This window comes from Hypanus sabinus, chromosome 22, assembly GCF_030144855.1.
Source record: "Hypanus sabinus isolate sHypSab1 chromosome 22, sHypSab1.hap1, whole genome shotgun sequence".
NCBI lineage: Eukaryota > Metazoa > Chordata > Chondrichthyes > Myliobatiformes > Dasyatidae > Hypanus > Hypanus sabinus.
Genome location: NC_082727.1, coordinates 23,250,293 through 23,264,894, shown reverse-complemented (window position 1 = coordinate 23,264,894; position 14,602 = coordinate 23,250,293). Strand labels below are relative to the sequence as shown.

The following is a 14,602-nucleotide window of genomic DNA, read 5'->3' as shown; positions in this document are numbered from 1 at the left end:
CCAGGATAGGGAGTTTGTGGAGTGCCTACAGGATGCATTCTTGGAACAGCTTGTACGAGAGTCGACCAGGGACAAGGCTATTCTGGATTTAGTCTTGTGTAATGAACAGGATTTGATAAGCGATCTTGAAGTAAAGGAGCCATTAGGAGGTAGTGATCATAATATGATAAGTTTTTATCTGCAATTTGAGAAGGATAAGGGCAGATCGGAGGTGTCAGTGTTGTAGTTGAACAGGGGAAACTATGGAGCCATGAGGGAGGAGCTGGCCAAAGTTAACTGGATGGATATCCTAACAGAAAAGACAGTGGAACAGCAATGGCAGGTATTCATGGGAATAATGCACAAGGTGCAAAATCAGTTCATCCCTCGGAGAAGGAAGGATTCAAAGGGGAGAAAGGGGCCACAGTGGCTGACAAAGGAAGTCAGAAATTACATAGCATTAAAAAAAAGGAAATATGACAGAGCTAAGGTGAGTGGGAGGACAGATGATTGGGAAATTTTTAAGGAACAACAGAACTTAACTAAAAAGGCAATACGGGGAGAAAAAATGAGGTACGAACGCAAGCAAGCCAGGAATATAAAGGAGGATAGCAAAAGCTTTTTTAGGTGTGTGAAGAGAAAGAAGATAGTTAAGAACAATGTTGGGCCCTTGAAGAATGAATTGGGTGAAATTGTTATGGGAAACAGAGAAATGGCAGAAGAATTTAATAAGTACTTTAGATCTGTCTTCACTAGGGAAGGCACAAGCAATCTCCCAGATGTATGGATGGGCCAAGGACATAGAGTAACAGAGGAGATGAAACAGTTTTACATTAGGAAGGAAACGGTGATGAGTAGACTGTTGGGACTGAAGGCTGACAAATCCCCAGGTCCAGATGGTCTGCATCCTAGGGTACTAAAGGAGGTGGCCTTGGAAATTGCAGATGCATTGGTAATCATTTTCCAATGTTCCTTAGAGTCAGGATCAGTACCTGAGGATTGGAGATTGGTTAATGTTATCTCACATTTTAAGAAAGGAGGGAGGGAGAAAACAGAGAACTATTGTCCTGTCAGCCTAACATCAGTAGTGGGAAAGATGCTAGAGTCCATTATTAAAGATAAAATAGTGGCATATCTAGATAGCAGTGATAGGATTGGGCCACACCAGCATGGATTTACCAAGGGTAAATCATGCTTGACTAATCTATTGGAGTTTTTCGAGGATGTAACCAGGAAGTTAGACAAGGGAGATCCAGTGGATGTAGTGTACCTCGATTTTCAGAAGGCATTTGATAAGCTCCCACACAGGAGATTGGTGGGTAAAATCAGAGCTCATGGCATTGGGGGGGGGGAAGATAATGACGGATAGAAAACTGGTTGGCAGATAGAAAGCAAAGGGTAACAGTGAATGGGTATTTCTCGGAATGGCAGGTGGTGACTAGTGGGGTGCCACAGGGCTCGGTATTGGGACTACAGCTGTTTACGATTTACATCAACAATTTAGATGAAGGCATTGAGAATAACATCAGCAAGTTTGCTGATGATGCTAAGCTGGGTGGCAGTGTGATATGTGATGAGGAGGTTAGGAGAATTCATGGTGACTTGGGTAGGCTGAGTGAGTGGGCAGATACTTGGCAGATGACGTTTAATGTGAATAAGTGTGAGGTTAACAACTTTGGGAGTAAGAACAGGAAGGCAGATTATTATCTGAACGGTGTAGAGTTAGGTAAGGGAGAAAAACAGAGATCTAGGAGTCCTTGTTCATCAGTCACTGAAGGTGAATGAGCAAGTGCAGTAGGCAGTGAAGAAGGCTAATGGAATGTTGGCCTTTATTACAAAGGGAATTGAGTACAAGAGCAAGGAAATCCTTTTGCATTTGTACAGGGCCCTGGTGAGACCACACCTGGAGTGTTGTGTACAGTTTTGGTCTCCAGGGTTAAGGAAGGACATCCTGGCTGTAGAAGAAGTGCAGCATAGATTCATGAGGTTAATTCCTGGGATGTCCAGACTGTCTTATGCAGAGAGGTTAGAGAGACTGGGCTTGTAAAATCTGGAATTGAGGAGATTGAGAGGGGATCTGGTTGCAACATATAAGATTATTAAGGGATTGGACAAGATAGAGGCAGGAAATATGTTCCAGATGCTGGGAGAGTCCAGTACCAGAGGCATGGTTTGAGAATAAGGGGTAGGTCATTTAGGACAGAGTTAAGGAAAAACTTCTTCTCCCAGAGAGTTGTGGGGGTCTGGAATGCACTGCCTCGGAAGGCAGTGGAGGCCATTTCTCTGGATGCTTTCAAGAAGGAGCTAGATAGGTATCTTATGGATAGGGGAATCAAGGGATATGGGGACAAGGCAGGAACCGGGTATTGATAGTAGATGATCAGCCATGATCTCAGAATGGCGGTGCAGGCTCGAAGGGCCGAATGGTCTATTTCTGCACCTATTGTCTATTTCTTCCCCCTAACCCCATCTGGTCTCATCAGCTGTTCATTTCTCCTTTAATGGTTCCCATGTTCCCATGATCATCTTCCTTACCTATCAGATTCCAGAATTTGCGGCTTTTGCACTAATCACCCCCTGCCCCACCTCCCCAGCAACACATACAATATGCCGGAGTATCTCAGGGGGTCAGACAGCATCTATGTAGGAGAATAAACGGTTGATGCTTTGGACTGACCTTTCATCAGGACTCTCTCAACCACCTGCACCTTCATCCTCCCCCTTCCCCATGTGGCTCCTTCTCCCTGCCCGGTCCAACTAGCGCATTAGTAAATTTGCAGACGACATGAAGGTTGATGGATCATGCGGAAGGATGTAATAGGTCATAATGGGACCTGGAGTTGGGCTGGGAAGTGGTGGATGGTGTTCAATTGGGAAAAGTGTGAAGTGATTCACTTCGGAAGGTTGAATTTGAAAACAAGGTTAATGGCAGAATTCTTAGCAGTGTGAAGGAACAGAGGAATCTTGGGATCTACATTATGTCTTTAGCTCAGTGTTGCTGCACAAGTTGATAGGATGGCTAAGAAGGTGTATTGGCCTTCATTAGTTGGGTGATTGCGTTCAAGAGCCGCAAAATTCAACCTCTATGAAAGCTTGGTTAGACCACACTTGGAATATTCTATTAATTTTTGGTTGCTTCATTACAGGAAGGAGGTGTAAGCTTTAGAGAGGGTGCAGAGGAGATTTAACAGCATGCTGCCTGGATAAGCAAGCATGTCTTTTGAGAAAAGGTTGGGCAAGATAGTGCTTTTCTCTTTTGAGCAATGGAGGGAGGTGTACAATATGATAAGAGGCATGGACCGAGTGGGTAGCCAGAGGCATTTTCCCCTTGAGGAAACGGCTAATGCAAAGGGGCATAATTTTAAGGTGTCTGGGGGAAAATAAAAGGAGGACGTCAGAGGCAATTCTTTACACAGTGTGGTGAGTGCATGGAATGCCCTTCCAGGGGTGCTGATAATGGCAGGTGCCTTAGGGGCATTAAGAGTTTCTTTGCTGGGCACATGGATAATAGAATAATAGAGAAATATAGGAGGAAAGGGTTAGATTGATCTTAGGACAGCAAAACATCATGAGCCAAAGGTCTGAGACATCCTTGACTTTGGATGGCACTGGGGTCCCCCTTGTTTGCAACCATGGGAATTGCATCCTTCCCTCCCTCCTGTGAGACACAGCCACCCCTGGTGCCACAGACCCCACTCTTGAAGCTTTGCACTAGATGATCCACCCAGATCGCCTCATTTTCACTCGGACCTCTTGTCCAGATACACTTCCATCCCCCTTAAGCAGGGCCTTACTGCTCTCCACTTCTTTCTGGACAATAGACCGAACCAGTTTCCTTCCATCACCACCCTCCTCCATCTGGCTGAGCTGGTCCTTGTCCTCAACAATTTTGCTTTTGGCTTCTCCCACTTCCTCCAGAACCAAGGGGTAGCCAGGGACACCAGACACCAGCTCTGCCTGGCTTTTTGTTGGCTGCATGGAACAGTCTGTATTCCAAGCCCACACAGGTAAAACTCCCCAACTCTTTCTGCACTACAATGATGAGTGCATTGGTGCTGGTTCCTACACCCATGCTGTGCTCAAAAACTTCATCAACTTTGCCTCCATCTTCCACCCTGCCCTCACGTTTACCTGGACCATCTCCAACACCTCTCTGCCCTTTCTCAATCTCTCTGTCTCCATCTAAGTATACAATTGACAAACCTACTGACTCTCACAGCAACCTGTCCAACCCTGTCATTTGTAAAATTGCTATCCTCTTCTCTCAGTTGCCCTGTCTCCACCACATCTGTTCTCAGGATGTGGTTTTCCATTCTAGAATATCTGCAACATCCACTTTTTTCAAAGACCAGTGTATCTCCTTCACCGTCTTTGATGCTGTGTTCTCCTGCATCTCCTCCATTTCCTGCACGTCATATCCTCCTGCTACCACAATACTGATGGGGTTCCCCTTGTTCTTACCTACCAGCCCTCAAGCTGTCATACTCAGCACATCATTCTCCATATCTGCCAACTACATGCAACCCTACCACAAGATTCCGTGCATTTTTGCCTACTACTCACTCTACTTTCTGTAGTCACTGCTCTTTATGTGGCTTTCTTGTTTGCTCATCCCTCCTCACAAGCATGACAAGGGCCATCCCCACCTCTACATCTCCTCCCTCACCACCATTCAGGGTCCTACCAGGTGAGGCGACACTTCACCTACGAGTCTGTTGGGGTCATCTATTGAGGGTGCTCCCAGTTCATCCTCTTCTACATCAGTGAGACCCAATGCAGATTTGGGGACTGCTTTGTCAATCACCTTTGCTCAAACTAGTGCAGGAGGCAGGGTGTCCTAGTGGCTACCCGTTTCACTTTCACTTCCCATTCTGACATATCTATCCATGGCTCCTCCTCTTGCATGATGAGACTGCACTCAGCTTGAAGTAGCAACATCTCATATTCCACCTGGGCAGCCTCGGACAATGGCATGAACATAGATTTCTCTATCTTCCAGTAATTTCTCCCTCCACCTCTCCCGCCTTCTTATTCTGGCTCTCTAACTTTCCGGGCCTGATGAAGTATCTTGACCAGAAACATCAAACTGTTTTTTCTGCTCCATGGATGCTGCCTGATCTACTGAGCTTATCCATCAATTTGCATGTGTTACTCTAAATTTGGGTGGTGGGATGGAGGAGAAGCCCCTACCAAAGGAGGTGTACGGTGCCTCTTCCCTCCGCGAACTACAGGTCACGCTTGGGCAAGGTGTAGCACCTGCTTAGACCCCCCAATCGGGGTCACATGAAGCCATGGGAACGAGCGGTGGATGGTCGTATGAGCAACTGGTGCATATCACAAGTCCTGGTTATGCGACCACTAACACCAGGCAGATTTCCAGCATCTGCAGAACCTCATACAAGGTCTAGGGTTTCACATCCCCTGTTGCATTTCAATATACCGGTGACAGGGTTCTGCGTCTTCGGTCACATTTCAAAAAACAGAGGCCGGGGTTCCACTTTCTCCAGCGATTCTTCGATATGTAGAGGCCGAGGATACACAACCTTAGAGCGTGTTCGATATACAGGGGCCGGGGCTCTACATCCCCTAGCTCGTCTTCGATATTCAGAGGCCGGGCGGTTGCGCTTGCGCTGTTGAATGGAGTAGCAATTATGGCGGCCGACGTGGAGAAGCGTGGGGACGATTTGGTCGAGGAGCCGGGCACGGCCGCTGAGGCAGCTGTGCAGCGCAGGCCGATACCTGGGGTGATCTATCTGGGGTACATCCCGCCGGGTATGGAGCTGGGTCTGTTGCGGAAAATGATGTCCGCCTTCGGGGAGGTGGGCAGAATCTTCCTGCAGCTGGCAGGTGAGAGGGGAGCGGCAGGGCCCAAATTAGAGGGAGGCTGGTTTAATGCATGAGAATTGAAATGGCTACGAGCGGTTGAGGGATGTAAACTGTGGTGTTTATTCAAATTACTTGGCGACTATTGTCAGGGAGCAATGGCTCATATTTAAGCAGGTATTTTATTTAGAGATACAGCGCGGAATAGGCCTTTACATCCCTATCGAACCCCGACAAACTTTATTAACCCTAACCTAATCACGGGACAGATTACAGTGACCGATTAGCCCACCCGCCAGGTCTTTGGACTGTGGGAGAAAAGCGGAGCACCCGAGGAAAACCACGAGGGTACATAACATACAGACTCCCCGAAATTGAACTCCCGAACTCCGCACTGCTCCGAGCTGTAATAACGTCACGCTAACTGTTACTGTGGCATGGTTTGATTTATAATATTCAGCTGAAGTTTATCGCAGTCAGAAAGGACTGAATGACTATGATGAACCAATCGTGTTTACCGAAGAGAAACGAGAGCATGCAAAAGCTAACGTTAGACTAGAAGGCAGGGAATTTTTCAGGAAGATGTTAAATGCCAGTAAGTGGTGTGAAAGTTAATTCTGAGACAGGGACATCATAACAAGTATGCAGGAGCATCTAAGGATATCCTTAGATATTACCTGCAAGGAAATCCCATTGTAGTATATGGTGACATGTATAGTGGATTCCGGTAATCGGGACCAGTACATTTTGGCCCAGTTAAGCAGTTGCCTCAATTAGCCAAAGTTTCATGGAAATAGTTAAAAAGGTATAAAAAAGACAATGCTATTTCACTGAGTAATTAATTATGTATTTAAATGAAATACAGAACAAATTAGAACGCTATTAATACTACTGCACTGTGAAACTGTATTAGTTCCCAATAATTGGTCATGGAGGAATTCGTCCAATTTACACTGGTGTGCTCTTTTGATTAACAGTATAAATGAAAAGGATCAGCAGATATTGCGGGTAATGGCCTGCCTTCATATAATGCTTTCAACGATTGCATCCTCCAAATCTTCATTTTCATATACCATAGAACATAGAAAATCTACAGCACATTACAGTACTTTCGGCCCAATGTTGTGCTGACCATGTAACCTGCTCTAGAAACTGTCTAGATACCTCCACCACTGTTACCGGCAGTGCATTCCACACACCCATCACTCACTGGTTGAAAAACCTTCCCCTGACATCCCCTCTGTACCTACTTCCAAGCATCTTAAAACCATGACCTCTTTGTGTTGGCCATGTCAGCCCTGGGGGAAAAAGGCCTCTGGGTATCCACATGATTAATGCCTCTTGCAGTCTTACACACCTCTATAAGGTCACCTCTTGTTCTCTGTCACTCCAAGGAGAAAACATTCAAGATAATTGTCGATACCTTTAAATTCTTTATCATTCCTAACTTGAAGTAATGAAGTAATTTCATTTTCAGTGCTGACTGTTCATCGCATCTCCTAGCCTGAAATCGTAGTGAGCAAAACAGTTATGAATTGCCCTGCTGCTTATTTCTCACCAGCTATTAGTGACAAATATCACTGCTTTTTGAATACAAGCACATGCAACTGGCACTATTTAAAACTTCTTTGCTTGAAGTATGATGTAGTGTCTAATGCCCACACAATTGCATGTGTTGGATGATAATTAGAAGCTGTTTGGCAGCATTATCCTGTCCTTATTAAGCAGCATTGTGTCCTGAATTCGATGGGCTATTTAATTTATTTCTATTTTCCCGATTAGTCTTTCTTCTTTAAGAGTTGGCCCAAGCAAGTGGCTGTTCCAATTAACCAAACCAAAGGCCCAATTGACCAGAATCCACTCTATGTACTTTGATACAAAATCTGCTTTGAGCTTTGAAAAGGTAGAGGGTAGGTGAGGGAATCCTGGAGGATGAGGCTTGGAAGACCAAAGCTGAAAATGTGATAATGATAAAGCTGTAAACCAATGCTTTGAATTAGTCTTCATGTGGAGCACATTGCAAATATGAAGGATGGCTGATGGAACGTGGGTAGACTAGAACTAGAAGTCATAGGTTAAGGTGCAATATTTAAGGGGAATCAGAGGGTGAACTACTTCACTCAGAGGGTGGTGAAAGTGTGGAACAAACTGCCAACAGAAGTGATGGATGTGGGTTTGATTTTAATGTTTAAGAGAAATTTGGATTAGTACATGGATGGGAAGAGTATGGGGTGCTATGATCTGAGTGTGGGTTGATGGGACTAAGCAGATTAGTAGTTTGGCATGGACTAGATGGGTGTAAGGCCCTGTTTCTGGATTGTTTCAAATAGGAGATGGTCTTGCTCCTGCATGGAAAGACCAAGTGTTGGAAAATCTAATGGGACTAAACACTGGCAGGTTGCTGTTATTGATCCTCTATCCAGGGATTTTAAAGGAACTACATGTGGAGATGGTAGATCAATTGAGTGAAGTTTTACAAAGCTCAGCTCTGGGTGGGTGACTGGATTGGGCAGCCAGGAATGTTGGTTCTCCCTTCTCTCTTCAACATAAACAAAATGTGGTAATTTGTAGGTCAGCTAGTTTAATGTGTTGTTGCGAAGATGTGCAGTCTATAATTGAGGCTGAACTAACCACTCATTTGGAGAAGCTTTTATAGTAAAACCAGGTCACTGTTGCTTTAGAAAAGGAAAATATGTTTTTGATATTTTTGTAGGATATGGCACATGGAGTCCAATTTCAATGTTCAAAGTACAGTTATTATCAAAATACATATGTCGGCATATACAACCCTGAGAGTCATTTTCTTGCGGGCATATTCTATAAATCCACAATTGAATAATAATCATAATAGAATCAATGAAAAGTCGCACCAACTTGTGTTTTCAACCAGTGTATAAAAGAAAATAAACTGTGCAAGATTATGGATTTTGAAAGACTGTAGGGAGTGTTGAGAAACAGAAGTACTATAGTGGATGTCCATACATCCGTTAAGGTGGCAGCACAGAGAGGAAAGGGAGTGAAGAAGGTATACTGGTTGCTGGCCTTTATTAACCAAGTACTGGGATACAGTGGAAAACCTGTCTTGTGTACTGTTCATTACAACGTGCATTGAGGTTGAACACAGTGAAATGTGAGAGCATGGGAGGACCTCACAGAGGCATATAAGGGGACTGAGACAGGGTGGATTGTGAGAAATTTTACCCGGAACAGATGTATTTAAAATGGGAGGCATGGGATTGGGGGAGTAGGAAGAGGTTGATGGAAGCAGAGGAAAATTGTTTTCACACGGAAGGTACTTAAATTCTGGAATGAGCTGCCTGAGAGGGTGGTGAAGGTAGACACTGCCTGGATATTTTGGTACCTAGAATGGTACAAATTAATATAGATGGGTTCTCAATAGTAGACATTGCTTTGGTGGGCTGAAGGATTAGTGCCCTATGACTATAGAGCAGGGGCTCCCAACGTGGTGACTGCGGACCCCTTGGTTCATGGTGGGCGTCCATGGCATAAGAAAAGATTGTAAACCCCTTCTATAGAGGATAAAATGAAAGTAATTTCTCAGTCAGGAAAATGAAAATGAATGTATGTCCACGGGGTAATTAAGATGAGGTGGGGGCATTGGGCATTTAAAATGGTGAATAGAAATGGATGGAGGTGGTGCTCCCACCTCAGCAGGGTGTAAAGATTGTTTTTCTTGTTTCAGATGAAAAGAAACCCCGGAGGAAGAAAAAGACTGGCAGTCTTGGGAAAGACTTCACTGAAGGATGGGTAGAATTTCAGAACAAGGCAGTGGCTAAAAGAGTAGCCAGAAGTCTCCACAACACACCAATTGGAACTAAGAAACGCAGCCGCTTCCACGATGATTTATGGAACATGAAGGTGAGCTTTAGGGGTAGGTAGGCAGGGGTAAAATTTAAGTGGGGGTGGTGGTGGAATTTAAAGGAATGCAAGCTGTCTGGCTAACGTGAAATATCGAGATTATCTGGGGTAGCTGTACACTGGGTAGCAGAGTTTGCAGGGCCTGACATGTTTGTTGAATTTTCACTAAAGGAACAGTTGAAAATGTCCTAGATACTTGTCTCCCTCAGTGGATTTTCTGTCTCAGGTGGGCAGGCTTTGTGCTGTCTCCTATGTGGTACTGAACATGCTAAACTAATGTAAACATGCATGGGTTTCTCCAATAGTCATTTGTACTGGAATGACAGGAGACCATCAAATTTTGTCTTTCAGTTATTTCTTTATTCCAGTACTCTTTGACTATCTACTCACCAGTCTCAGTAAACTAATTTTCAGAGCCTTGATGCTAACTCCATGTGTGTACACTGTATACCTTTCTCACAGTTAATCAATGCCCAGATTTTAAAGTTGGTCAGATCCTGGGACTTATCCACCTCAATGTGGATTTGATATCCACAAAAAGGTGGATAAGTCCCAGGTGAATAAGTCACCAGGTGAATACTGGTGGAAGCCAGTACCACCTCAGAATTTCATTTGCTCTCCAACCTGTTTGCCTCAATTCCCTTGCATCCATAATATTGACAGTAAAAACTGATGAGAAATACTTGTTAAAAATCTTGCCTAACTCCTGTGGATCCACACTCAGATGGCCATACTGATTTTTAAGGGGATCTAGTCTTTCCCTAACCACCATTTCACTCTTAATGGAAAATCTTGACATCTCCTTGACAGATCCATCTCATGTCCTCTTCTTGCCCTTGTGATTTCCCTCTTTAGGATATTCTATACTTGTACCTACTTAAGGATTTGCATGGTCCAGGTTTTCTAAATCTGATGTATGCCTCCTGTTTCCTGACTAGAGCCTCAATAGCTCTTCTCAAGCTAGGTTCCCTAAACTTGCCAGCTTTGCCCTTCACCCTAACAGGAGCTGTTGTTCCTGAATTCTTGATATCACGTTTAAAAGCCACCCACTTGCCTCTCATCATCAGCAAACGATCTCACCCAGTTGCTCTCTGTGAGATCTTGTTTAATGCCTCCAAAACAGGCAATGTCCCAATTTAGGGCCTTAAATAACTTGTAAACCAGTCATGTCTTTCCTCATAATTTATTTTAAGATTATGGCTACTGGTTGCAAGGTGCTCCCCAACTGACTCTTTAATCAACTACCCTATCTTGTTCCTTCAAACAATGTCCAGTGTTGTGCTCCCTCAAGATCCCTCTATATAGTTGTTGTGGATTAGTGAACACCACTTTGTCAAAGCCCTTTGCACTACAGGTTAAAATCTCCTACTAACACTAGCTTATTATTCTTCCAACTACTCTATCCTCACAAGTCTCTTCTAATTCCCACTGGCTCTTGAGGGGAGGGGTATCTAAATACAGACCCATCAGAGGGATAGTCCCCTTGTTTCCAAGCTGTACCCATATAATTTTACAAGACAATATTTCCATCAATTCCCCCCCCCCCCCTAAAGATCCTTTTTAGGCTCTTGTTATGTCTTCTGTCCTGAAAAAGGCGATCTCCTTTCCTTTCCTATTTGGACCTCAGTCATGTCTGGAGCATTGAGCTGTCAGTCTTGCCCTTCTCTCAGCCATGTTTCTTTATCATTGTAATGTTCTATTCCGTAGAGCCATTCCATGTCCTGAGTTTGTCTATACTGCCTGTTAAACTTTAGCATTGAAATAAATGCAGTGTAAATTAGTCTTTCCTCTCGTTGCTGATGTCCTGGTTGTCACGTCCTTGAAGTTTGCTCCTGTTGACTGCCCCAAATGTTTTCATCTGACTGCATACACATTGCCCCACCCCACCCCCAGGATATTAATTTCCTTACAATAATGTTTGCCAGGAATGTGCTGCCCTTCAAGTCACCTTTAAATTTTATTTCTCTCACCTGGGGGTTCAAGGCTGTAACCATCCACCTTAATCTATGCCTACCTTCATTTTATAAACCTCAGTCTCCTTCACTCTAGTGAAAAGAGTGGCAGCTTATCCAGTCACACATAAAAGCATAGTGTCTAGCATAACACTACAGCACCAGTGATGGGAATTCAATATCTAGAGTTGTATGAGAAGTCCGTACATTTTCCCTGTGACTGTGTGTTCTATCCAGGTGCTCTGTTTCCTTTCGCATTAAAAAGACATGTAGTATGGGCAGCCTATGTTGGTGCAGGAAACATGGTGACACTTGTGGGCTGTCCCCAGCATATCCTTGGACTGTGTTGGTCATTAACACAAGTCATAACTCATAGGAGCAGAGTTAGCCATTCAGCTCATCAGCAAGGCTCTTCCATTCCATCATGGCTGATTTATCATCCCCCTGAACCCAATTCTTTTGCCTCCTCTTCATAACTTACACATCAAGAACCTATCACTCTGCTTTAAAAATGATGCATTACCCTATATGTTTCATTGTACATGTGACAATTACAGCTAATCTTTAACATCCTTGTGCATCTTTCCTATACCCACTCTAGCTTTATCACATCCTTTCTGTAGTACACCGACCAAAATAATATTCCAGATGCCCTCTCACCAATGCCTTCCTGAGAGCATTACTTGCCCTCCAATTTCAAACCTCCATGAGATGGAATTGAAGGTGGCAGGGAAGGGGAATAAGATGCCCAGCAAATACAGTTGAGTTTCTGAGGTGAGTGGTTGATAAAGTGGCTCTGTTCATTCTTAAGTTTCTGTCTTTTTCCTGGCAGTACTTGCATCGCTTTAAATGGATCCATCTGAGTGAGCGCCTGGCCTACGAGAAGCTGGTGAAGCGACAGAGACTACGGGTGGAGGTATCCCAGGCCAAGCGTGAGACGAACTTTTTCCTCCAGAATGTGGAGAAGAGCAAAAACCTGGAGAGGTTGCAGGAACTGAAGCGGAAGAAGGGGGAGGAGTGGCAGGAGAAGAATTGGCATTTCCATCAACGGGCCACTGAGGCGGAGATCCAAGCCAGGAAGGCTACTGCTCGTATGCCCACTGCCAACAAGGCCAAGGAGCTCAAGAGGGTGGCTGAGTTCCACAAAAAATCCCAGACTAACACATCACTCTTGGCCAAGATCTTTAACCGTCCTGTGGAACAGGAGTAGGCCATTCCAGGCTCAAAGACTAAACTTCAACACAGAGTAACCTCCTCAATGGGGACAAAGGGAAAGAGACCTTGTTGGTTCTGACTGCAAATGATTAAATGGAAAAGATTGATTCCAGGAGAACAGGGGTCTTCAGGATTCATTTGTTTCAGTTTGAAATGCCCATATTGCAAATGCAAATATTTGTTGCAGCCTTGAAGTATGCAACATTACCAGGGATTTTTTGCTGATGGAGGAGCAATATGTAACTAGGACACACATCCTCAGGTTATGTGCGGAGGAGTGGAAGAATATTTTCCAGAAAGGGGTTATTTAAATGACTAAATAGCAGATGCTGTATTTTGTATCATTTTAATTTGTTCAACAATAAACTTGATGTTCAAATGTTGCTGTTTACATCAGCTACATTTAATTTACCGGGTAATCTTCTAAACTGTCACCTTTTCCCAGTCACTGCATTCACTATATACAACTATAGTATGCTACTTCACAATGCTGAATCAGTGCTAATTGGTTGTCCTTGTTACCTGTAGTACAGCATTGTTCCCAATTTACTATCAGTCCATATCTTTCTTTCTTTGTCCCTCTAACCTCAAACTAATTCCACAGCATTATTTTATCCAAAATCTTCCAACAATTCCTGACAGCATTTGTGAAGATGATATTCAGTTAAAGAGGGAAGACAAAGGACCTCTTAAGGATTTAACATAATTAACATACTTCCTGGATTAAGCTCCTGAGGTTGGTGTCCTATTATCAATGTGTTTTCTGGAATTTAAAAGAATGTGATTTGACGTTGTGAATCTAAAGGAAATATGCACACAGGATAGTGGCAAATGGCCATTGAAAGCAGGGGTACTTGATAATTCTAAAAAGCCAATGTGTGGATTTGGGTTGTAAATCAAGGAAAAGACAGAATGGAGCTGATAGGCTATTTGATCTTAAATTGCTGTTTCGGGTCAGTCTAATCGCAAGCTATGAGAAAACGAGGATGTGAAGGGGAATGGTGGGTATTGATGGTGCTGCCTGGCTGATTGGAGTCCGTACACATTGCAAATGGGCCTTTGTGACACTGAACACACCAAGACATAGAACAATCACAATGCAGGTTTGTAAATGGTTTAAGGACAATATGACGACAAGACCCCCAGATGTGACATTTTGTGTTGTGCATTGACTCCACAACTCTACCAAAAGAATCCAAAGCTGCTGGTGGCAGTATAATACATCATTGTCAGAAGGCAGCTTTTACATGTTAGTTTTAAGTGTGTCTTTAGTTATAACGCTAAGTTTTGAGAAATACTGTTTGGATTGTTTCATGACAAAGTCAATGTATTTAAAAATCCATGAAATATTGGATGCATTGGTTGTCATCTTTAAAAATTCTACTGATTATAGAACAATTCCATTCAGATTGGAAGCTAGTAAATGGAACACCTACTGTTTAAAGAACGAGGAAGTGAAAATGTGGAACTACAGACTGGCTCACTCGACATCAGTGGCAGAAAGAAAGAACGTTGAGAGCCAATGTTGAGGATATGAGTTACAAATCACTTGGGAAAATATCAGTGAGGTCAGACAAAGCCCACACATTTGTGAAAGTGTGATCATGTTTGGCAAACCTATGGGTAACTATTGAAGATGTAACCGGTAAAACAGATAGGGATGTGATGTATTTGGATTTTCAGAAGATCTTTGACTAAAAACCTATATAGTGTACCAAACCAAAGCACACAGGTGTGGGAGTAATTTGGTGCCA

At 43.7% G+C, this 14,602-nt stretch overlaps 1 protein-coding gene across 2 annotated transcripts; it reads left to right on the top strand.

Annotated features, from left to right (window-relative positions):
* Window positions 1-5,603: 5,603 nt before the first annotated feature.
* On the top strand, window positions 5,604-13,235 carry abt1 (activator of basal transcription 1). Of its 2 annotated transcripts, none has more exons than XM_059947305.1 (3): window positions 5,604-5,751; window positions 9,506-9,681; window positions 12,466-13,235. In XM_059947305.1, exons 1-3 carry the CDS (start codon window positions 5,631-5,633, stop codon window positions 12,841-12,843), a joined length of 675 nt encoding a protein of 224 aa, XP_059803288.1. In that variant the 5' UTR covers window positions 5,604-5,630; the 3' UTR covers window positions 12,844-13,235. The 2 variants fall into 2 exon arrangements, with proteins under 2 accessions (XP_059803288.1, XP_059803287.1); XM_059947304.1 differs by having other exon boundaries at window positions 5,604-5,826.
* Window positions 13,236-14,602: the final 1,367 nt, after the last annotated feature.